Below are 26318 nucleotides of genomic sequence, written 5' to 3'. Positions count from 1 at the left end.
TAGACAATATAGCCTATAGTGGGACAGGATATGTAAATCTGGATCCTCCTAGAAAAATAACTAATTGGTGTTGGAAACGAGAGCCAGGTAGTCAAAGTGAAGAAAACTTACCCTTTCTCTTTCCTGAATACAGGTCATTCTTCTACTTTCCTTACTGCTCCCCCATTCCCTTCCTCAGTTCCTTAGGCCCCCAGCACCTACAAGCTTTTCTGAGGTTCCCCATTGAAACAATCTACTTCAACTTTTCCTTCCAGAAAGCACTCTATCCCAACTTGTACTGCCACTGCATCTGTTTTCAACCCCAGTGTGAAATCCAGACCCTGATGATCTAATTCACACTTTGAGGTGTGTGTCTGATAGGGGAAATATTTGCATTTTAAAAACGACTGCTTTTTAATCCATAAAAATCATTCATAAGCCAAATGAAATACATCTAGCATAAGATCTAGCTCAGAGAAGACACTAATTAAATTTCTAATAGATGAAAATGTAGATATTTTAACTACTAAATGCAGGGGGACAAAGAAGGGGCCACTCCGAAACCCAGCTTTGCTTGGAAGTCTTCGGAGTCAGCACCTCTAAAATACTCCTCCATGTTATAATTTCATCTTTTCTTGTTATTTCAACTCTAAACTTTTTTTGCTTTGTTTTATTACTTTTCTCTACTCCCCCACCCCCACCCTAGAATTCAGCAAAGTTTAAATGTATGTAAGAGCCTGGCGTGTAAAAAAGACAGCCTTTTGTGCTGGGGATCTTTTGTAAATTGAAATTGCCTCTGTTGTTAGTTTTCACAGTCTTTATGTTTATTTTAAAAAAGCAAGCCTGCATGGTTCCCCTGGGACTTCTCAAGTAGCCATGAAATTGAGAGATACTTCCTTTGTCCTTACTCCTTTCCCACTTCCCCCTCCATAATTAAGTTTGGAAAAATCAGTAACTTCAGAATAGATGCTTTGAAAAATAGATTGTGCTTTTCCACTAAAAATTTATCATTAATATATATCATTTAGCATCCTGAATTCAATGTTAAAAACTGGAACATTATTAATTTTAAAAAACTGATTGTATCCACAAATGTGTTTTTTTTTTTTAAACAGTGTTCTGGGTCCAGTTATTTATTTTTGTTTCTTTTAACATTAAAAGATGGTGAAAAAGCAGATATTTCTGTGAATATGTATGAAGATATCAACATTATTACGGGTGCACTTAAACTGTACTTCAGGGATTTGCCAATTCCACTCATCACATACGATGCCTACCCTAAGTTTATAGAGTCTGCTAGTAAGTATGCACGCCCGCGCTCCAAACAGCCTGACGGACAGCCTCCTCCGCGTAACCACTTTTCCTGTTTACCCTGCTGAGTATCTCAAAGTACTTTATGACATATTTCCCCTTTGCCTCTCATCATGGTTAATGTACTTGCACAAATTTTGCAGACACTCTCCTCTAACAGAGGTTATTTACTACTTGTACCATCAGAAGTTTTTCTGTAATGGGCTAGACCTCATTTTCCAAACTAAGACTCAGACCACTGCTTCTCAGATATGGACCAGTGCTTTTGTAAATAAAAATGAATTACTAGAAAAATAACATGAAAACAAAAACTTATAAAACACAAAACCAATTTTTGTTATTTAGATTCAATGAATATAAAAATTACTCTGTCAGATTCTGCTGTAAAAGTTTCCAATTTCTTACTCTCAACCTTGGTATTTATTCTGCAGCAGACCAATAACAGACAGTTGGCACTCTGGCACTGGTTCATAGATCAAACTTTAAGGAGTGCTGTTTTAGATCAATAAGTTACTTTTTAAATTCTAGTTGAGATGAAAATGAGAAGCAAAGGCCCATTTATCAAGTTTTATTTATGCTCTAAAAATCATACCTGTAATTCACACTTCTTTTTTTTAAAGGAAGGAATTCTTAATAGATTTTAAGTGTTGGCAATACTCTTTTTTTAGAAACACTAGACTATTTCTGTCATTTTCCTTTTCTCATTTTAAAACCATATGTTGGATTGCAATTCTTAGCATAAAGCCATATGTTGGGCGGGCCATGGTGGCTCAGCAGGCAGAGAGTTCTTACCTGCCATGCCAGAGACCCGGGTTTGATTCTTGGTGCCTGCCCATGCAAAACAACAAGAAAACAAAAAGCCATATGTTGCTTGATCTTTAAATAATAGCCTCACTTCCTTAGTAACACTAATTTGCTTTTTGATTTTGAAATTTCAGGAAGTACAAACTTTCTTTGTTCTGATATTTCATTTCCCCTTCAGAGCTTTAGTTGAGAATTTTTGTTGTTCAGTGTAACCCTGGTCTCTTGCCATTCAGCTCAAGCTCTCATGTAGAGAACAGCTGTGAGAATTACGCTGATTTTTTTATGATGTGTCACGTAGACAGCATGAAAGATTCTTCGTTCCTAACCATAAGAATTTAGTTCCTCTCATCCTGGGATTAATTCAGTGCCAATCTTGGCAATCTTGAGGGAGTTTACAGGTTCTTGTTTGTGGGACAAAGGTTCCTCCAGAGAGAGGTAACCAGTCGGCTTTGATCCCCAGGACAACACTGAGAGATGAACTGGATGGTCATTCCTATCCTCATATCGCTTGGGAGTAAAACTGAAACTTGAGTTCTTTGCCTAAGTCAAGAGCACGCAGTTATCACAGGACAGAACAAGCATTCAAAACCCAGGCCCTGAACTCTGTACAACTACCCTGTTTAGTTAAAAGTCCAAGCCCTTATTGTTGGATTGGAAGGCCTCTTCCTCCATACTCCCAAATTACCTGTCCTTCTTTCCCCACATTCACCTTATTTTGCTGAAGAAAATCTCCCCTTTTATTCACCTTCAAACCATTTGTCATTGTTCAGGGGTTATCTGAAGAGTTCTTGAAGCCACATCATAAGAAACTTCTCTAAATCAAGGTAGAAATTCCTACTTCTTATAATTTCAACTATTTTGATGTATAATTTCTATGACACCAAAAACTTGGCATAATCCTCTTATATAATATAAGCATTAAGTGTACGTGTTTGGTATTGATATAATTGTAGAAGACTGTATCATCATACATGAATCTTACTAATAGTCAAATCTTCTTCATTCTTTGGAAGTGTAGATACTGACATTCTCTTAAAAAGGTGAAATAAGAAAGATGAGAGAAGGAGAAGCTAAATATTTATAGAGTATATACTTGGTACCAGGAATCATGCTATGTATCTTACGTCTGTGATATCATTTTAGAGAAGAAGAGATGTTACAAGGTATAAATAGACTGTCCAAGTTCATATCACTAGAGGAGGTGGCACTGGTGTTCATACCCGTGTCTGTCTAACTTTAAACCTCTTGCTTTCTCCACTGCCACACTGCCTGGCTCACCTGATGGAAGGGAACAAAAGACTTACTTAGAGAAGGAAGAGGGTAAGGGAGGAACCCCTTCCAAATGAAGAATGAAGTTAAATGGTCCCTGCTGGTATAGTTGCTCTTAGGCTTTTTTCTCTCACAGCCCCTAAAAGAATTAGGGTTGTGTTCTTAAAGGTCTTGGAAGCTCTGCCAAGACCATCCTTGCCAACAAAAAAATCAAGGTTCATCTTAAAGCTTTCTCCTGCAAAAGCTATTTTGAGCTCAGCTGTTAAACAGCCTTGCTTAGAAGAGAACCTGCAGCTTGAAATCTGGAAGGGCATGGCTGCAGGAAATGAAAAAGGGATACAGGAGGTGGAAGAGGTGAGATCATCCCGTCTAAAGGCTTAAAGATCTTCCTAATCCTCTGGAAACTCCCTTAGGAGCTCACCTTGAAATCTTGGTCTACCCACCCCTTCTTCTTTTCTGCCTTTCTCCACTTGTGAAGAAATTGCTGCCCTAGAATGTGAAGGTCTAGAGACAGGTGCTTCCCACAGGGCCTGCTCAGAGACCCAGCACTAATGGATGCTTCCCAACTACAATGAAAATGACACCACAAAAGGTGAGCTCTCAAATAGTACTCACTGTAGGAAATCTTCCCTTTGTCAAGGAGTATGAAAGCTCGTTTACCAGAAGAACTTAGAAAAACTACATGACTCAGTTAGTGTGTGATGTTGAGTGAGTCAGAGAAACTCTACGAATAAATCCTAGGATTCTTTGTCCCAAGCAGGTTAAAATTTTCTGAAGAGGAGAGAAATCTGGGAATGAAACTTGCCACCGATTTACCCCTTTTGCTTAGCTAAACTGTATTTCTTCTTGTGTTTGCATTTCCCTATAATAAATTAACAATACAAGTTTTAAAAGAACTTTTATTAGATCTTGATACAGCTTCAGCGTGTTTATTCCCTACCCGCACAATGCCCAAACTCTCAGATCCTTCCAGATACTTCTCATGTCCATATCTTCTTCTTCTCTGGACCTCTCATCTCAAGACCATCTTTCTCCTCTCTGTTCCCATTGTACTTCATCTAGACCTCTTTCACCGTCTCTCTCCTTCATACTGGGAGGTTGTAATCATGTCTTGTCCTCCCTACTAGACTGTAATCCCCTTAATGGTGAGAGTTCTCTCACTCAGGTCTGTTCCCCCACAGTACCTGTGATAGTCCCTCACTTACTTAATAGGTGCTCGATACATATATGTTGGATGAGTAAACTTCCAATTTTATGTCAGAAACTATAGAATCTTAAGAGTTTTTTCACTTCTTTAGGGGGCCATGATGCTAGACATCCTCCTATAAGACATTTTTCTTGAAACATCCAGTAACCACAAGATCACTGCTTCCATTGGCAGCCAGGCTACTAGTGGACAATTGTAATGTGGTAAAACCTTGCTTGTGCACAACAGAAATGGGACCGCTTTTAACTTCCTCCCATTGAGAGTGGTCCTGGTGTTATCTTCTTCCATGTACAAGATTTTCATATATTTGAAAACACTTGATAAAATCATCCTTCTCCCTAAGGCCTCTTCTGACATGGTTCTCAGTCCCCTTATCATCATGACTGTTGTGGGATTTTGCATTACCCATGACCATTCATCCTTGGATACCTTCTGTTCTATCTATCTTCCTCTTAAATTATGCTGTGGTGGAATTAGTAATGGGTGATTCTTACCTCTGTTAATGGAAGAAAAGAAGAAATGACATCAGGAAAGCTTCTCTCTCACTTTCGATATCAGTATATTCATTTATATCTCCAGACTGCTCTCTGAACACCAGATTAATCCACCATCAGCCTGTTCATTTGACTGTCTGATAGACAGCTCAAACAGAACTCCTGATCTTCCTACCAAATCTCTTTCACACACAGTCTTTCCCATCAGAGTCCACGTAGGGTTCATATTCTCAGTTGTGTGAGCCCAAATCATAGATCGTTCTTGAGTCCTCCCTTCTCATGTATCCCTCATCAAGGAATCCTGTAGATTCTGCCTTCAAAATAGACCCCAATTCCAACAACCCTCATCATTTTCACTGCTACTACTGGCTAAACTACTGTCATTCCCTTGTCTGGATTTTTAAATAATTCCTAGAATGGTCTTTCTGCTTTTATTCTTGCCTTTCTATGGTCTATTTTCAGCATGGCAGCCAGGGAAGAGATATTGTGAAAAATGTATGACAGTTCATGACACTTCTTTGTTTAAAACCTTCCCACTTCTCTCAGAGTAAACACTAAATCCTTGGAATAGGCTACAGTGCCTAACACGATGGAGTTATCTTTTTGACATCCTCTGCTACTCTCCTCTTTACTCACACTTGTTCAGCCACACTTAGCTCCTCGCTCTTCTTCAAACATTTGAGGCATATTCTCCCCTCGGGGTCTTTACGAAGCTGTTCTGCAGGAACCATCTACTTCTAGATTTCCATCTGACTCATTCCTTTACGCTCATTGCTCGTTGCTGGAGACCTTCTCATTGAGCCCTATCCCACCCACCCAATTTAAAAATGCAACCCCCCCCACAAAAAAAGAAAAACTAATAAGAAAAAAACTTTCACTTTCAGCCCTTTCAATGTTTCTTATCTGCAGCTTTTTTCCATAACATTTGCTTCATTCTAATACATGATTTGCTTTCTTCTATTATATTCATTGTTTATTTTCTGTCACCCTTAGTATTAGTTTCCTAGGACTGCCATAACAAAGTAACACAAACTGAGTGGCTTAAAACTGCAAATGTAATCTCTCACACTTCTAGAGCCTAGAAATCCCAAATCAAGATGTCCCTAAGGTTGGTTTCTTCTATAGGCTCTGAGGGTGAATCTGTTCCATGCCTCTCTCTGAGCTTCTGGTAGTTGCTGGCAATCCTTGTCATTTCTTGGCTGGTTTGAAGCATCATTCTCTACCTCCATCGTCACATGGCCTTTTCCCAACGTGTTTCTGTGTCCAGATTTCCCTCTTTTTACAAGATCACAGTGATACTGGTTTGAGGGCACACCCCGACTCAGCTTAATGTGATCACACCTGCAAAGATCCTAGTTTCAAATAAGATCACACTTCACAGGTACCGGAGGTTAGGACTTGATCATATTTTGTGGGGTGACTTAATTCAACCCAGTATACCCTCCAGTAGAAGATAAACTCCCCAAGTGCAGGGAATTTTGTTTGTTTGCTAGTCTGCCAACACTATTTTTAACTTCATACTATCTCAGGCTCTCCCTCCTAAAATTAATGGTGAAAGTTAAGGGGAAACTAAATTACTCTTTCTTCAGTTTCTAGAATGGTATAAATTCAAATTAATTAGTTCTGTGGTAAAAACCCAGGAGATGGTAAGTGGAATTCTAGCAATTGAATGATTGAATTTCAGTATCTGAGATGGCATTACTGTGTTATGAATTGGCACTCTTTAAAGGCCCCCAAGGTCCAAAGACCGTGAATTATGTATCATGACAAAAGACAATTAATACATTGTTTACTGCAAGGAAATGAACTAGGAATGTGAGGAAGCTTTGGACGAGATTGTATAATGGTCAAAGTTTCTTTGAATTAAAAAGTTACAGGCATTGCTCACATTCTGAAATTTATCTTAAATTTTTTCATCTCTGTGTGTTTCACCAGCATTAGAAACATTCACATTCATTTTGGGCCAGTGTTGATCTGACTCCAACATATTGCCATTGATTTGATTTGTTGTATAAGTATACATTAGAAAGATCATGATTAGTGGTCATTCTGGTCAGATATAAGCTTCAGGCAATTCTTTATTAGGGCTCAGCACTAAGGGGCCCAGTTGCAATGACTGCCCTAAAACCAGACATTTAAAGGCACCCATCTTCTTGACATTTGGGTAAAAATAGGAATGTGATAAGGTACTTTTTTAGAGAGCACAGAATTCCAAAGATGTCTATTATTTCTGGTTCTGGGATTGATTGATGGACTGACTGTAATCTGTTCCTCAAAGGAATATGGCTGGATTTTTGGCCAATACAGCAGAACTAAAATAGCCAGACAAAGATGATCCCCTTCAAAGCTTCCACCTTTAGAAGAGTTGTACTTATTTCAGAGAAACTGTCATCATGCAATAAACATTTGGAATTTCCTTCAAAGTCTGCAGTTCATTCTCCTAAATATCCTAAGCAGTAGAAACTTTCTGTGCTTTATTTGATTTTTTTTTAAACCCAATGTAATTAAAAGATAACTCTTTTATCAGCTAGTGGTCAAATGGAGTAATGTTGGGTGGTACATTTCTTGGTTTAAAAGGGAAGAAGCATAAATGTACAGTAACATCTTTGGGGGGAAAGAAGGGGTGATATGGATTTTACATCATCACTAAAAGGGAATTTTCAAAATATTTTGAACAGTGAAACATCATTAGAATAAGCCATTTCCTAGGGTGATCTCATTTGGATATAGAAGTTTTGATCTGTATGTACATGAGTGGATTTTTATAGTTATAACTTATATATCTAATGTCCAATTTCCAAAGTAACCAGATTCCAAAACACTCAAGTGAGAAAACTGGATGCTACCCCCAAAAGTCCAAATGAATGGTGCTGCCAAACTGAAACTAAGAGCCTTTAAAAACCTGAGACTTAAAACTTAAAATGATTTTCCAAAGTTCACAAAGATCTGTGAGAATATTTCTTACCAGTTTTAGAAAATCACACAAGAGGAGAATTAAATGAACCATTTATACGGGTAGTCTCTTAACGTTTTTCCCTTGATATTCAACTTGCTATTTCAGAAATTATGGATCCTGATGAGCAATTGGAAACCCTTCATGAAGCACTAAAACTACTGCCACCTGCCCACTGCGAAACGCTTCGGTATCTCATGGCGCACCTCAAGAGGCAAGTTACAGACTTTGTACCATAAACCTGTTGTGCTGTGTACAGATTTTCTTTTTCCTTTTTTGGGTGTATGGTCTGGGCATCGAACCTGGGTCTCCCACATGGAAGGCAGGCATTCTACCACTGAACCACCCATGCACCCACATGTGCAAATTTTAAGAATAAAATGAAGCAAAAGGTGAAAGAAAGAGTAAATGATTTATTATCCTTGTTCTTAGGAAATGTACATAGAAGTATTGTGTGTTCAAGGAGCATGATGTACATTCTACTCAAAAATTATAAAAAACAGGGAGACAGATCGGTAGATGGACAAATAGAATGATACAGCAAATGTGATAAAATGTTAAAATTGGTGGATCTGGGTAATGTGGAGGCAGGAGGTATATTGGCATTCTCTATATAGGTTTTATATTATTTTTACAACTTTCCTGTAAGTTTGAAATTAATTCAAAATAAAAGGCTTTTTTTTCAATTATGTGACTAATCAGAAACAAAAAAGAACAAAATTTGACATCTATTTTGTATGCCAAAAGGGTTTTTATTTGGAATAGCAGATTAGATCTCACCACACTAGGAAGAGTCTAACATTTTTATAATGCACAAATTTCCCAAAAATGAATATGTCATTTTTTTAATAGGTGTTTGCATGTTTTCTCTCTTTAAAAGCACTGTAAGCTAAAACCTTTGTTTAAATGCTTATAACTTCACTTGTAGATTCCAGTTTGCTCCTATTTGGGTACAGTTAAGCAATCTACACTAAAACAAAGGAATAAATCTCAAACTATAGTCTCTGTACTATTGCTCTAGCTAAAAGGAATATGAACACTTATTCTCCCTGATGATGTTACTTACTCTGAGTCATTTCCTATTACTATCTCTACTACTCTTTCCGTGGGCACTCAATAAATGTTCAGCTTGCAGAAATACTCTACAGGAAACAGGATGGATAAAGGAGCAGGAGGGAGGATAGAATAATTAAGATGGCCTGGTCTCTTCTCTACTCTAAGTACACAAACTTCTGCTGCTATAGGATGTGGCAAAAGAATCCGCAAATAGATCTGGCTCACACATTAGTTCAGGCTTGAACCTCATGAGTCCCGGAAGTTTAGATTGTTTACTAATGTCGTTTGCTTTAATAAAAGTCAATACTTTGAAGTTAAGAAGTACAGAGGAATAGCTTAATGGAAGAGTTGATGTACTGTGAGTGGATACAAACCTTTATCATAGATTGTGATTTTTTAGTGCTCAAGCACAATGAGAAACCCAATGGCCTACACAAAGTCATTTATTCCTTTACTTGTATTTTTCAGAGTGACCCTCCATGAAAAGGAGAATCTCATGAATGCAGAGAACCTTGGAATTGTTTTTGGCCCAACCCTTATGAGATCTCCAGAACTAGATGCAATGGCTGCATTGAATGATATACGATATCAGAGACTAGTGGTAGAGCTGCTTATCAAAAATGAAGACATTTTATTTTAAATTTTTAATTTGAGGGAAAAAAGAAATGTTTTACAGATGAAGGAATGTTTTATAGTTATTTAATTGGCTTATATAGCTGAATTATTTCTTGGTTTGAGATTTGGGCATATAACCAGATTAAAATGAAGGATCTTTCTGTTGTTTTAGTAGTGCCGCTCAGCTGTCCTTGTAACACAGTGAAACACGCTTTCCAGTTCTAGTAATCTGGGTGTTTATCATGTTAAGAGAAACTCAAGCTATTGCATGATTAGCCCCCTCTTGGCAAGGGAACTCCATACAAAGGAAACAACAAACCTGCACAGCCTCTTCGTCCTGAATAGTCTGTGGTTGTAATTCAGCATGTTTTGCAGAGTAAACCCGTCGTGACTTTGCTTTTGGGTTCTGTGTCACTGGTTTCTGATACACAAGCACACACACAAATGCATAATACAGTACCTCTGGCTATTGCATCACCGTAGACTTTATTATATGCCTACTTTACTCAAATGGTTTATTTCTGGTTTCTCTTAGTTCTATAACAGTACTTTCTTTCCAGCAAGAGCAAAAATCTGTGTTTTCAGATTTGTTACTTTAATTAAAGTTATCTATACCAATAAAAAAATATACAACACAGAACATTTTCTGTTTAATTTTTATTGGTCTTCAGTTGTAATTTTGTATTTTCATTTGGCATACCTTTATTAATTTATTAAATTTGACTTTCAGAAATGGAAAATATTTTTAGCTTTTTTTCCTACTTATTGAGAGTCTTGGGAATAATGTCTTTGGACATTCATTTAATGCTGAGAACTCCTTCTCACCTCTTTTGCTTACTATTGAAAATCTTGTTGTGAGCTCCTAAAATAAGGATTATAAACTGCTTAGAATTAAAAGACACAGTCATAGTAGAGCCATCAGAAGAGATAGGCTAACTAAAATAAGGGTAACTTTTTCTAAATATTTAATCTGTTGGAAATGTATGGTGTTTACATGGAGTTGAACTGACAAAACTGCCAGAGATGAGGCCCAGATAGCACACTGACACCCCCTTTGTGGAAGGTGTGGGCTGCGCTACGTGCCAGGAAGCCCGGGTATGCGCCACCCATGTGGCTCTGAGCAGACGACACCCCAGAGTCTGTTTCCTTGTCTTTCGCATGAGTGTCCTTCCAGAGCTATAGTTCTTTAAAAAGTAGAATACAGACACGTTTCTGTTTTTGCCATCTAAATCCTTGATACTTTCAAGTTTATCGCAAAGATAATGGGAACTGACAGAAATAGGGAGTTTTTCCATCTTTTTTGCCCCTAGAGTATAGTAAGAAGTTGAAGATTTGCTTTAATTGTTTATGTTCAGAAAAGTGCAGTTTTTGTGGAGAAATTCCATCATAGTTGTCTTCTCAACCACAGTCTCCTATAAAAATGCATTGCATTGGACAACATTGGCTACATGGATTGATAAAATGCAGACATTTGTTTTCTATAAAATATAAGTTTTCTTTAAAATGAGGCCACTATAAGGCATTAAACGTTATGACAGTGTTTTTGACTAATGAAATACATTTGCTAGAGACATCTGATCAAATGAACCTATCCCTGTGTTCAGTAAACCTTCTGAATTGCTACATGTTCATAGCCGAATTCATTTGTACAAAATCCTTTTGAAGGAGGTAAGCAGTTGTAAAGGAATGCAGTGTGTTAGAATGTAATCATCCTATTTTTCTCCTAAAAGAAAAAGGCATTGATTATTTATTAGAATTAGAGGAATATCTGGAGCAGAAGCAATGCTTCTAGAAATAATAACCTCCCCCCTACTGCACCAACCTGGTCATCATGAATATTAAGCAGATGTTCAGATACAGTTTTGAATGTGTCTTCAGACAAGGTTGTTGTTTAGGAGCTCAACAAGGAACGTTTTTTAAACAGATGGGTGTGTGGTTAATACTCTTTGGACATGCAGATACAAATACCAGCTACATCATCTGAAAACAGGCTGTTGGTTGATACTCCCTTGGAATGAAGAAGCAATTTCTTGCTGCTGGGGGAGGCTCTTGCTTAATCACTTACCAGAATCTTATGTATCTTTCTATCACCAATGGGAGATTTCTTAAGTCATGACCTTGTATCATGAGGCAGAGGTTTCCATGTATATCTATCACATTTGGGGTGGGAGGAGAGGCCAACTAACCTCTCCATGATCACCCACAGATTTGGCAACACTACAGATAATTGCCCTGAATATAGTGTGTTCTCTTTTCAGTATTTTTTATATAGTTTGAAAAGAATTATTGGGAAATCAAAAATTCTCCCTTCTCCAGTTTTTGTTTGCTTGTTTTTAATACCAGTTAGTTATACAAGCTGTCTAGAGGAAGTTCTTTACTGACTTGAGTTTAAAAAACATGTCTTTTAGTGGGACAGCATATTTATCAAAATGTTTCTAATTTATTCCATAAGCTCAAATGGAAGTTCTCTGAATAAATTAGTTCAGAGTTCCAGTACCATTCACTTATAATAAAATATTTTAGAATTTATCTCCCCAAAGCTAATTTTATATTTTTGGCAAATTCTACTTAAAAATCAACAAGTTCAAAGAAAAAAAAAAAGGACATTGAAAAATCAGAATATCCAAAATTCTTCTCCCAACTGGTTATTTTAGTCAGTTGCAAGTTAACTTCTTGTGGAAATCTTTAAGAGTCTTTATAACTTAATTGCCTGTAACAACTGCATGGTATTCACATTTGTCTATTTAGTATTAATGTGAAAGGAAAGGCATTTCCTTTTGTTAGCTGAAGTAGTGACCTTTACATACATCATAATCATGTATTATGTATGTAAACATACATAGCCCATTTTCACTGAACATCTGGATGGGGTTTTTTGTGTGTTTTTTTTAATCTTATTAAATAATTACAAAAAGACACCTAGTGTTAAAGTGATTTGATCAAAAATCTATAGATAGTTGATGACAATGGGGAAAAAAATGAAAAAGAGGAGTTCTAATAAAAGGCTTTGATTTATCCATTTTTAAATACTTTGCTAGTTTGATAAATTTTAAAAGTGAAAATAAAACATCTGGATCATTCTGACCCTTGATTGGAATGTAGGAGAAGGCTAAGAAGAGTATACGTTGTCAATTTTAGGTACCTAGTCTGACTTGAATAATCTCTCCAAGTAAAGCCAAAAATTGCATTGCATCCCTGGTGCCTCTGCATGCCTCATTCCACAAGCATCTTTGTACTCAACTCATGGCAGGCGCTGTGCTAGGCCTTGGAGTAAGATCAGTTTCGGTCCTCAGGCACCTTTCTGGGTCAATGTGAACTGGTCAGACTTGAATTTCATGATTTTGCTCATTGAGCATGTTATGGCCTCTGGGCCTCAACACGAGATGTGGACAGAAGGCCAGAATGAAACAACGTGTCTATATTTGCCTTTCTTTGAAGAAATGTGAGCTCCTGATACTTTCAAGGTGCCCTTAACCATGCATTTGACCATTAGAGAAAGGGGAAATGAAATGAAAATGACTGCACACAGACCTAGCCTGAATTTATGTGGAAGCATCAGAAAGCCTAAGTCTGTAGCTGCCCACCCCTTTGGGTTAGGTGTGTGTCATCTGGAGTCTGGAATGAGGCTACTTGCTATGAAAGAGCCTGTCATTCTCGGCCATGGGTCTGCTGCTCCCTGTTCTCCCCTCAGCAGACGACAGTAGGTGACGGTGCTGCCAGCCCACTATTCCTAATTTGAGCCAATTCCACACGCAATTGCTGGTCATTCTGGACCGACTGATGATCTCAATCTGACAAACCAAGAGTCTCACCACTTATCTAAGACACTGATGATCTTAACATGTCCTAAACTAGAAATAAAGAAAAAAACTCAAGTTTCCTTTTTCCCTTGGCTTCATAGAATCTGAAATTAGGATATAACTAAAACACTGAATCCTGTCTAAGGCCAATTACCAATTGTAGCAATAAAGGTTGCATTAATACTTTTATTTCAGAGTCAAAAATTTATTGGTTTTGACACTATTTTTCTGCCTTTTTAAAGTTACAAGTGCTTCTCAACAAATGCTTCAATACTTTTTTTATTATATGTATTTAATTTTATTTGGTATATACCACTATGATCTTATAATTAAAATCCATTATAGGATTTTTTTTTCATGCTTAGGCAACTCCACAAAGACAATAATACAGCTGGGGAAGACCGAAGGAGGGAAACTGATACATTTAATTTCCTATACTATAAATATTAACCGATATACTGTTACTAAATGAGAGAGTTTCACATAGACAAGGAAATGATGCCCTGTATTTCTATATGTATTCAGCAGCAGCATATTATAGAAGAACATCAGATTTTTCCCCATTAGCATTATGCTTTCTTTAAATAATTATTTAAACTTTCAAAAGAATTGAATGTATTCAAACGTTATACAACTAAAACTATTTAGCCCAACATATTTGGCTTATAATTTCATTTTTAGAATAAAGTATTATAACCAACCTGGCAATCAAACTTTCTGTATGAACAAAACTACCTTTAAATATTAATTTACAAGATAATATACAACATTTAGAAATAGCCGAAATTTCAGCACAAAGTCACTGTCTCATATATAACAGGGTTTTTTGGTTTCTTTTTTTGCATAATGTGAAGCTTTAAAATTAACTGATGAATTATTGCCACAATGGCTTATTTCTGGTTTTCCTATAAAAGAGGATAAGAACTATTAGTAAATTCTATCTTTTCATTTTTTGAGGTCACTTGACACTTAAATTTGCATATTCCATGAGTCTGCAGATTACAGTATGGTCCACTATAATCACTGCCTTTTGTAAGAGCAAATGCTAATTGCAATTAATAACATGTACCACTCAATTTTTAAAAAATCACAAGGTTGTTTTTCCTTTTGAACATGAATAACCTATATTTGGGGAGTTTGTGTGCAACAAGGCTAAAACAGAACTGTAAACCTGTGTATCTGATACAATAGTTGAAGAAATCTGTATCTGTTTCGTAATTTTTGTACTTTTAATGCCCTGCTAAGCTACAAATACAAAATAACTATATATTTTTATTTAATATATTAAATTCAATAGAATCATCAAGTTTTCATTCTCTTTGTCATTTTACACATCTTTATCAGACAATCCAGTGATAAAAGCATATGCCCAAACATGCAGTGATGTGCGCTGTGATCATTAGAACCAAAATTCTCCTCACATTTTACTTTTATTAAAATAAAACTGAGGATCCCTTCAAAATTAACAAAGAGAATGTGGTAGCATGAATTAAAACTAGAGTTCAGTGGTCTGAAGAGTACACACTATTTTGGCACTAATAAGAATGACAAAGTTGAGCATGTCACCGGCACCAGCCACCCTCAGTGTGATACAGCTGTACGTCGCATTCATTCCCTTAAGGCCCTAATTAGACTGCTCTAGTAATAGAATCAATAGAGTTTAAAAAGTCATAAACCAAAAGGGAGTGCAAGGGTAGCTCAGTGGTAGAATTCTCGCCTGCCTTGCAGGAGACCCAGGTTTGATTCCCAGCCCAGGCACTCTCCGCAACTCCCCCCAAAAAAATTCAACAAATGGTGCTGCAATAACAGGATAGCCACGTGGAAAAATAATGAAATGTGACCCCCACCATATAGCATACCAAAAAAAAAGAGTAATAAACCAAAATAGGTTCAACACCGTCTAATAGGGAGAATGAGATAACACGGACTATAAATTAGATAGTCACTATGATTAAAATGCTGCCAAAATTCTTAGCAAAACCCAAGCTGTTATGGCGCATAGACCCAGGCCATTGTCTAAATCTAAAGACCTTTGGGACAGAACATGATTTTAAAAAATGAACTTGTTTCCCGGACCATGACCTAAAAAAAAAACAAAAAAAAAACCCTCCAAACTTATAGCTGTAAGAAGTGGTGGTATAGACTAATTTTAAAACACTAGTGACAGTTACATTGTATTGCTTCTCGAACTTTTCAAACAATGCTTGTCCATGTCAGGTTTGACCCATTATCCTGCTAAGACAGACCACTGAATACTTTTTTAAATAAATTTATGTTTCTCTAACCCTGTGTATCATACAGGGACCTTGACTCAGTTGACATTTACACGTATTGAACCCAAAAGTCAAGGCAGAGCAAAGCTAAAAACCTATAAGTCATCACTATTTATTGTAAAAAGAATTATGCCTTATGAGTATTCTTTTCTGCTGAAGAGCTGTTAGTTTAATAGTCTCTCAGCCATACGTATTTCACACTGTAATCGTCTTCCTTTTCTGCTCATTCAACCCAATAGCACAGAAAGCCTCCAGGAGGGTGAGGTGCCATGTCGCTGGCCTAGTTCGGGGAGTTCTGGTGAACACTGGGAAGTGTGGGGCATCTCATTTGATTTTCAAATACAGCCACAATTATACCGCAGGAGAGAATATCAGCGTGTGAAGCTAGAAATCTTTGGGCTATTTTTTCTCGTTCTGAAGCATAACTACTTAGCAGCCCATCGCAACTGTGGTAAGGCACAAAAAAGCAGAGGAGGTAATGTTCTAGGGATTGAAATGACTCAGTGGAGGGTATTAGCAAAAAAGGACCATCTGGAGGTCAAATGCCATAAACTCGGAATGGGCCTTAAAAATAAAAAGCAGGGCGGGCCACGGTGGCTCAGCAGGTAAGAGTGCTTGCCTGCCATGCCCGAGGACCCGGGTTCGATTCCCGGTGCCTGCCCATGTAAAAATAAATAAATAAATAACTTTTGGTTGTCAGCGTTATTAAGCATCTCAGACCAGTGGGTTTCTGCTGACGTGTCTTCAGGGCCTACCTGGGCACAAGCCTGGGCTTGTCTATGCAGAGAATCGAATCCTGGCAGGATAAGTGGATGCCTTTGCCTCTTCATATGGATGGACCTTTCCCTAAGCTAGTTTTCATCCTTACTAAGGCAAATACAGGATAATGCGGGATAATTTGGTTAAGTATGGTTGTTTCAGGGTTTTTTGTGTCCAGTTTTGTGGGAAAAGCAGCTGATATGGCATACAAAAGGTTCAGTTCAAACACATCAGTCCCAGCATTTCTGTCCCAGGAATCCAGGAGGAGCAGAGGCTGCAGCCCAGCATCAGGAGAGAGCATGAAATGCAGCCACAAGGATGAGGGGCCCAGGCCCTCACGTGTCGCAGACTGTAGCACCCTTCAGAATCACCTGGAGGATTTGAGAAAGCAGTTTGGTAGGCCTCACTTCCGGAGTCTCTGCATTAGGAAATCCCAGATAGAGCCCAAGAATTTTCATTTCTAACAAGCTCTCGGTGACGCTGATGCTGCTGGTCTTGAGTGTCGCACTCTAGCCCAGGGTTTCTCAACCCAGGCTGTTCATCACCTTAGGCCCTACTGCAGTTTTGTTTGATGAAACAAAACTCTCTGCGGCCAAGGTCTTGGGCAGCACCTCCCCAGGTGACTGGAATGTGTTACCAATGTGCAGACTTAATTCAGCCCCAGGGTTGCCGATGTCATTTCCTGTCGGCCACCCCTGCTTCTCTTCAGTGTCACCTTCCAGTTTCTGCCTAAGCCTGACACTGTTCTCAGTCGCTTTCTTTACTTATTTAAATTTTATCCCACGTTGCATAACTTAACCTAAATTAGACGTTAAAGCAGGAAAGATGGGGCTTTAACGAATTTCATAAAAATCAGCAATCACAAATAGAAAGAATCAGATGAACACATGCTTCATAACTAAAAAAAATCCTAATTAGGCGGCCCAGAGAGGTGCCCTGGAAACAGCAGAAATGTTATTTTTACGCAGCAGGCCCTAAACTCCAGGACACTGATACTCCAACAGGCAGGTCATGTTAAAGTTAATTAACTTCAGAAGGATTCTTATTTCCAACTGCATTGATGCAACCTGCATTTCCCAAAATGCAAGAAATGTGAATTATGCTGAAAACTACATCCACCTGCATCCATGTAACATAGCTCTCAGGCCTAAGAGCTGAGACCACTTATGTCAACATGTCTTTGTTGTTTGTTCCAGAAAACCTTTGCCCAGAGAAGAAAAGACTATATACCAAAAAAAATAACTTCACTGTTTGCTTCAGAATATCCTGGAGATTAATATATCTGAGACAACAGACTGTTCACTTGGACAAACAGCTCGCTTATCAAACGGTAGTGTACCTATAAAGACTCCCTTCAAGACCCTTGTTAGGGGGCAGGTCACGGTGGCTCAGCAGGCAGAGTTCTTGCCTGCCATGCCAGAGATCAAAAGATCCTTGCTATGTCCACCAATCCTAAACTTCCACTCCCTGAAAAGACCTGCCTTGAACCGCTTGAGCTCAGACCCCCAAATCCCTACAAAATTCTGCTCTGACATCCCCATTCTGAGTCACTTCTTAGATGCAGTGGTGTTCCGCCTTCTACACTGAGTGCCAATAAACTTAGTTTTGCTTTATTTGCAAATGATCTGGTAATATATTGGGAGTTCAACAGTTATTTTGAGAGTAAAGGGTTCCATGGTCAAATAAACTTGGAAGAAACTATATCCAAATTCTACTTCATGAAAATTACAATCATGCTAGCCTATTAAAACTTCTGAAAGGTCCTGCGTTTAAAAAAAAAACTTTAGGAGATTAAACAAACTGGCAATTTGTGCATGGAATGCCTTGTTTTTCTGTAAATTGTTAATTTCTCCAAGAACGTTTTCCCTCTTCACAACAGTTTTGGAAACACTAATTTAGGTAAATCCATTAATGATTCATGAGAAATAAAAAGAATGCTAAGGCATATAAAGTATAACCCTGGCATCCCTAAGTTAATTGTGAGTGAGAAGGCAACCAGGATTCCCAACCAGGAGTGGCCTCATCCCACCATCACAGGCCTCTGCGCTGGGCTGGAAGCCCGGCAGAGGTGTGTCTTGGTGGTTTTCCACATTATTATTGAGTGAGGAGTTATTGTGATCCAACAGTCTGTCTACAGAGGGCCCAAAGGTCCACAGAGGGCCTGTTCGCTGAGGCACCCACAAACAAGCACCCATTTACTTTGACCGAGTAGAAGCCAGAATGCCCTCTGACCTGGATCCCAAAAGCCGCTCACTAACCCACTGACTGCCTGGCACGGCGCTTTGCAGAGATGCGCAGTGAATGTTCACCAGGTAATTCCTATTCCAGATGGTGATGCTGGAAGGTCAGAGGAAATCCACACCTAGCACCGTCACAGCCTGCTCAGAACATGGGAGAAGGCCTCCATCAGACCGTTAATTTCCTTGTTGCCACTCTGCAAACACTCGGTTCTGTCACAGGTCTGGGAGAAGAAATTAAGAAATTATCAGAGAATTCCAGGATCCAGGACACTGGAACAGGTGGCCAAGGAAAGAGGACAACTGGCCTCACAAAATCAAGGTTATTCAAATTACCAAGGAGCATTTTGCCCGTGTGTTCCTTGATATGTCCTCATTAAAACTTAATTGCTAAAAAAAAAAAAACTTAATTGCTATTGATATTAATTATAGTGATTAAAAGGAAACATCTTCTGAAGACAGGCTTGAATCCGTAGAGCTCTGACTGGGTATAACAAGACAAAACAGAACTGTGAAGAGGAAGAAGATTCATCACGTCATTGAGTTAGAAAGAGAGAGAAGGAGGAGGGAGAAAGGGAAGGAGGAAGAGAGGGAGGAAGGAGAGGAGGGAGAAAGGGAGAAAACAGGAGTTACTTGAAAACGCTCAGGCTGGCCTTCAGGTCTATGTACCATAAATGAATCCATGAGTAGGAAGTTAAGAGTGCCCGGTTCTAGGCTCTCCCTCTCTCTCTCTGTCTCGGTCTCTCTCCCTGCCCCTCCCTTCCCTGGATGTTATCGCATTCCCCTGGCTCGCTGTCTGTGTCTCGGCTTATAGCGGTGGCCACCGGCAGAGGGAAGTCAGGGTTTTTCAGTTTGCAAAATCCACACTGCTCCAGGTCTATGAACCAAGTTTGCATTATGCCGATGTCTTTTTCCCTGTTTACTGACCATGAACCACGGTACTTTCTTCTTGGTCCAACCTAATGATGGGGAGAAGCAAGGGAGGAGAGGGGTCTGAGGGTCTCTCACAACGAATAAATGCTAGGTGCTCCTCAATCACTACAGCGGTTGTCAGGAAGCAGCCTCGGGCGGTGTAGCGTGGTAGAGTTCTCGCCTGCCATACGGGAGATCCGGGTTCAATTCCCAGAGCCCGCCCATGCCAAAAAAAAAAGCAGCAGCAGCAGCCTCATCCCAGGTACTTCCCCAAATCCCACACACATTCCCCCCAAAACAACAACAACAACAACAAAAACAACAAAAATTTCAACAAATGGTGCTGTAGTTAAGGGGATACTCACATGGAAAAACAACGAAATGTGACCCTCACCATAAAGCATACAAAAAAAAAAAAAAAAAAGAAGCAGCAGCAGCCTCAGGGGTGGCCAAGGAGAAGACTGGCCCAGACAGCTTTAGCCTAAGATGAAGAGAGACTCAGCCTGCTAAGAAGCTCTTCCCTCTGCCTTATTTTGTACATGGTCAAACTCAAGAAAAAGTGGTAAAGGTAAAAGAAAAGCAATCTATGACCACTGAGAACATGGATTTGTTCCTTTTTGCCCCGTGTGTTTTCCTTACACCAAAAGGCTGGCCCAATCTAATATAATCCCATGGGCAGAAGACACTAAGTTAGGTCTCAGGTAGGTCTCAGAGTGCCTGTGGCGCTCCACAACGTTGTGGGAGAAAACCTCCCGCTTGGCATTTAAACACAGGACTTGCAGGTTATAAAAACTGCACTGGGGAGGGATGAAAAGTTTGACGAGCCAGGGTCCAAGGACCACCAGTTACTTGAAAAATCCTCGGTCAGCAGGGGAGGGTGACAGCAGGGAGGACGGGCTCTGCCACTATGTAGGGAATTTGTGACATGGATCTCGGCAGCACAGCGAAAGGTGGCCTTCTCGTAGGGTGGCCATTCCAAACTATTTGAAAAGGGTACTAACATGCAATTGAAAGAAGTGCTTGTTCTGAGGCTCAAAGGGGGAAGTGGCATGGAAAGTGACAAAGAGGTCATGATATCTGTTTGAGGGAATAAACATCAAGGACCTAATTATTTGAATTTTTACTCGATGACGCCTTTCTTATCAGCAGCACATCAACTCATCCCAACACTGGCCCCCTGAGGAGGCTGCAAGTGTCCTGCATTTCTAAGGGTGGATGGGCTGCTAGAAAGCCCCCTGCTTCTCCCAGCAACGTCCAAGAAGAGTGGTCTCCTGCCCCAACGTTAGACGGGTCTCCAGAAACGTCCCGTAGAGACTAGAACAGAGCCCTCAGCCCAGCATTCTGGAATAGTGAAAGCTCCACAGTGGGTACTATCATCTGGACCCCGTGTGTTTGCCATGAGGCTGAAGAGTGAGGCGCATCCCTGCTTACAAATGAGTGGGTGACCTTGCAGGCAAGCATGGTCACAGTAGTATCTGGTTGCCATAGGGATGCAAGGTTTTCTGCTCAAGCTATGTGAGAGGCAAAGTTTCCATTATGTATCTATAAACGTATTGCAGCGTCTTTCGTTTTTAATTCTTTTTTTTTTTCCAAATACCTTGAGAGTGACTTCATACATTGGAAGAAGAAGAAAAAAAGCTCTTTGAAGGTGAGTTTACTTAGGATTCAAACTTTGCTTAGGGAGAAATGTAGGAAGCGGAAAGCAGGGCTGTGTCTCAAGAAGCACCAGGTCTCCCTCGGCCAGTGGGGGCAGCTCCGTGATGTTGCCAGAAAACAGCTCAGGTCCCCTAGGAGCTCCAGAGGAGGACCAAGTTTTCTGTTCATTCTTGAATTTTCAGGAACTTTCTCCTTGTTTTCTATCTTTCTTGATATTCAGCAAATGATTCCACACCCCTGGCCTATTTCAACATACAGGGACAATTTTTTAAGCCCCTATGGAGTTTTTCTTTCCTCTTTTTTAGTATTTTTATTGAGATATCTTCACACACCATACAGTCCGTCCAAAGTATACAACCAATGGCTCACAACATCATCACATAGTTGCGTATTCATCGCCATGATCATTTTTAGAACATTTGCACCACTCCGAAAAAGAAATAAAAAGTAAAAGAAAAAACTCATATTATCCCATACCCCTTATCCCTTCCTCTCATTGACCATTAATATATTGCAATCTATTCAATTTTTTTTACCCCTTATCCCCACTCCCCTTTACTTATTTATTTTTGTCCTCACTTTTTAGTCATCTGTCCATACCCTGGATAAAAGAAGCATCAGACTCAAGGTTTTCACAATCACACAGACACAGCATAAAAGCCATACAGTTATATAATGGTCTTCAAAAATCAAGGCTACTGGAACACAGCTCAACGGTTTCAGGTACTTCCCTCCAACCACTCCAATGCAACATAAACTAGATATCTATATAACACATAAGAATAACCTCCAGGGTGATCTCTTGGTTCTGTTTGAGATCTCTCAGCCTCTGAAACTTTATTTTGTCTCATTTCTCTTTTCCCCCTTTTGGTCACAAAGACTTTCTCAATCCCATGATGTCAGGTGCCAGCTCATCCTGGGAGTCATGTCCCACGTCTAGAGGGGAGGGCAGTGGGTTCACCTGCCGAGTTGGCTTAGAGAGAGACAGGCCACATTTGAGCAACAAAAGAGGCTCTCTGGGGGTGACTCTCAGGTGTAATTATAAGTTGGCTTAGCTACTCTTTTGCAGGAATAAGTTTCATAGGGGTGAACCCCACGATTGAGGGCTCAGCTTATTGAACTGATTGTCCCCACTTCTTGAGGAATTCCCGGGAGGGGGGAAGTTTAATATTTCCTCCTTTCCCCCAGTCTCCCAAGGGAACTTTGCAAATACTTTTTTATTCTCTGACTAAATTACCTGGGATGGATTGAGTCCCTGTGGACTTTTTTTTTTTTTAATTTTAATTTTTTTTTTTTTTTTACATGGGCAGGCACCAGGAATCCAACCCGGGTCCTCTGGCATGGCAGGCAAGTATTCTTGCCTGCTGAGCCACCGTGGCCTGCCCCCCTGTGGACTTTTGATGAATGTGTTCCCTGGGGCAGTTAGGGATTGTTTCAAGATGGAATTTGGCAATAAGCATGATTGTATTTCTTTCATAGTTCTCTCACATTCGCACATCTATTTCTCTCTCAGCATTTCTACGTGTCTCTTGAATTTAATCTTTTTCTACTGACAGTTTAGATCTTAAGGTGTCTGGTGATGGCCCTAAATTGATTGGTGATCAGACCTAGACTAGCAACAAGATGGGGCGGGACACAATTTATCTTCCTGGTTTTCCACAATCTTCTTAGCTACTCAGTCGATCCAGCAATATTTGGCTTCCACTGCTCAGCCATGGGAACCTCAGCGTCAAGGCAGGCAGGGCGCTCCAGCCTCTCCTCATCTGCCCACGAGTCCTTGTGCCTTTCACTGGCATCCTTTCCTGCACCCCAACACCCTCTCTCACTCCCTTTCTTCTCAGCTTGCCATCTACAGGCCCCGCACAAGCTCAGCCAGACCACACGAGCCTTCACTGGACTCCTTCCTCTCAGAACTTTCAGGGTACCAGAACTTTTGATGGCCTGGTCTTGTGCTTCTGTGGCTTTTTCTAACATTTTGTCTTCTTGAGGACAGTAGAGTCTTGATTCCACCCTGTCCCCGGTAGCAGGTACAAGAATAAGCTCACGGAACTTGGTAAATACGTGCATACTGATTTATGACATTTGTCATAGACTTGGACAAAGATGCTGCTTGAGGCCCCTGAAATAAAGGAACCCTGAAAAGAGAGTCTGTTTCTAGTCATGGAGGCTGGAAGACTCCTCTGCTGTGTTTTATTTTTTTTGCCTTTTAATATGTTTATTGTGAAATATAACATACATTCAAAGAAATACATAAAATATAACTGCATGCTTTAAAAAATAATCATAGGGTGGGCCACGGTGGCTCAGCAGGCAGAGTTCTCGCCTCTCATACTGGAGACCTGGGTTCGATTTCTGATGCCACCCATGCAAAAAAAATAATAATCATCACCATAAAGCAAAAATATTGTCACCACTGCTTAGATTGGAAAGGAGAACACTGGCAGGCACCCCAGGAATCCCCCTCCACCCTGCAAAACCCTCACCCATTTTTTTAAATAAATTATCTTATAATGATTTCTCTTGATTTTTTTTCACATTTTTACCAGTTACGTATGCATCCCTAAAAAAATACAGTTTAGTTTTGCTCGTCTCTGAACTTTACATGAGTGAAATACGGCAGTACGCATTCTTTTTGGATTTGCTTCTTTCACTCAAGTTTGTGTTTGTGAGGTACATCCGTGTTGTTACACTTAGCTGCAGTTACTGCATCTTTCAACTGTGTAACACCCCATTGTTCAAATATACCTCAATTTACTTAGGGCGTACATGCTTAAATGCTGATGGGCATTGGGTTGTTTCCAGTTTGAGGTTATTAGGGAAAATTCTCCTGTGGTCATCTTATACATATCCAGATGCAGAGCAGAGCCCAGGAGGGGACTGCCATCCCCTCGTGTCTGTGTCCCCCTACCAGGTAATGAACGCCAGCCTGTTTACCTAAGTGGTTGTGCCATTCACTCCCACCCACCCAAGGGTGCCTGCAGCTCCTGCACTTTCCAACACTCAGAAAATGCTCTGCAAATGCATGAGCACCAAAGGCCCACCTGCTGTTCTACGAGAGATAAACAACGCTCAATGAACCCCTCCTTGACCCTGATGATTTCCAAACCCAGGGACCCTTGCGATCCTGCATGAGAGCCTCTGCCCCAGTTTCAGGGTGAAGTGGGAGAGGCACAGGCAAGGACAAGTCTCACAGCCTCGGCAGAGGGACTCTGGAGGCACGTCCCTGTACCCTGGAGTTGTGATCCACGGAGCCCCCAGCCAGCCACAGTTCAGAAGCAGCAGGTCATAAAACGTACTTCAAAGGCTCACAACACCAGCTGTGGATTTAAATGGAGTCCAGGTGTCGCCTGCTGAATCCCTCCCTTGCTCCCTTCTGAGCTGCTCACCCGCCCCAGCTCCGGCAGATGGTCTCAGAGGGACCAGGGGAGTGGGGTCAGAGTCGCACTCCTGTGGCAGTGATGGGGCCAGTCTTGGGAGTAGGGCAGGAATACTGTACATGACCAACCACTGCACCAGAACTCAGTGACCCCTGCGTTCATGCAAGTAAAAAGTTCAACAATGCCTCTTCTTGGGAAAAAAAAAAAAGTACCTCCTTACTAAAAATTTCAAGCAATAGAGGGAAGTACAAAGAAGAAAGCAAACAAAGTCATTTGAAATACCACCACCCAGAAACAACCATCACAAACCAAACATTTGGTCAACTTCACTCCCGATATCTCCCTGTGCAAACATACAGATAGAAGGATGGATGAATGAAAGGATGGACAGAAGGGAAGGGGCATGGATAGGTGTGTGGATAGACAGATGGAGAACGACTGAGTGCATAGATGAATGAATGGATGGAAGGGTGGAAAGAAGGGCGGGCGGGGAATGGATGGATAAGCAAATGGACACTGTTATAGATATAATTCTAGAAAAAAACTCTTATTCTACATGTTTTTGTTTTTTAATTTTGCTCCTTTTTTTTTTTTTTTCGTTTTTTTTGCATGGGCAGGCACCGGGAATCAAACCCAGGGCTCCAGCATGGTAGGCGAGAATTCTACCACTGAGCCACCATCACACCACCCTGTTCCTTCTCTTTTAAAACCTAGTATTTATTATGTTCTTTAATTGCAAGCCAGAAACCTAGAAATTACAGAGCACAAAGAAAAAACTTTATCCACATTCTCCTACCAAAATGTTGCTGTTATTACCACGTCTACATACATGTGCACATATATACAATATAATATTCATTTATTTGTAATGTCTTTATCAGAATAGTATAGCAGTGCAGCTTTCTCACCACCCATGGCCCCTTTATAGGGATTCAGACCGCCCAGTGGCCAACGACCCCCAGGTAAGCAGGCCCCCTACTCAAAAGCTGTTGTGTAGCAGCTTCTCAGGTCTCCCCCTGCCCTCCCACCCAGTCGGCTCAGTAATAACCAAATCTCAGGCTGCCCAACAGGAAGCCAAAAGGAATCACTGGAACAGCCATCATTTGCCAAACGGTAGGTGACAGCATTTCGTTTCTCATCTTCTTTCCATAAACTAAAATATGTGCACAAAGCAAAACGAAGGCAAACTTGTCATTAATTCGAGTGATGAGCTGTAAATAGGTCTGCACAGCACAATCAATCTACAGAAAAGATCCAGAGCTCCGATAGTAACTTACATTGAAACTAGAATTTTATCATTGTGCAAAAAACAATGATCCTCAGTTACATCAGCAGCTCAGGGGACACTCCCAGGTCACGGTTACTTTTAAGGTTGAAAATATGCCAATTCCACTTTATGATTCTAAGGAGATCATGGCGCCAGACAGCATGGGCCTGCCCTCCTTCTCAGATAGGAGGCACTCAGCCCTTACTTCTTGGTTATACTTAGTGAGGAAGGTGGCCGGGAAGATAGATAATTTCAGTCACGTTTTAACCCAAGTAGGACAGAGGAAAAGGGACACATGGAATTTCTGAAGGAAAAACTTCTTCAGGACATCGGCAAAGGCTGCTTGGAA

General features: G+C 40.1%; 1 protein-coding gene across 8 annotated transcripts in view; it reads left to right on the top strand.

The window, feature by feature from the left end:
* Positions 1 to 10384, top strand: part of CHN1 (chimerin 1) — a 211851-nt gene extending 201467 nt beyond the window's left edge. For 2 of the 8 annotated variants that reach the window (XM_077154201.1, XM_077154197.1), the window contains 3 exons: positions 1141 to 1278; positions 8126 to 8231; positions 9542 to 10382. In XM_077154201.1, the coding sequence (XP_077010316.1) occupies positions 1141 to 1278; positions 8126 to 8231; positions 9542 to 9713 (416 nt within the window). In that variant the 3' untranslated portion in view covers positions 9714 to 10382. Of the gene's footprint in view, positions 1 to 1140; positions 1279 to 2864; positions 2919 to 8125; positions 8232 to 9541 lie in introns of those variants that run through there. The other 6 variants (XM_077154195.1, XM_077154196.1, XM_077154199.1 and 3 more) reach the window with 4 other exon arrangements.
* Positions 10385 to 26318: the final 15934 nt, after the last annotated feature.

Source organism: Tamandua tetradactyla, chromosome 3 (genome assembly GCF_023851605.1).
Source record: "Tamandua tetradactyla isolate mTamTet1 chromosome 3, mTamTet1.pri, whole genome shotgun sequence".
NCBI lineage: Eukaryota > Metazoa > Chordata > Mammalia > Pilosa > Myrmecophagidae > Tamandua > Tamandua tetradactyla.
Note: the sequence above shows the minus strand (reverse complement) of the source record. Positions and strands in the feature narration are given on the sequence as shown.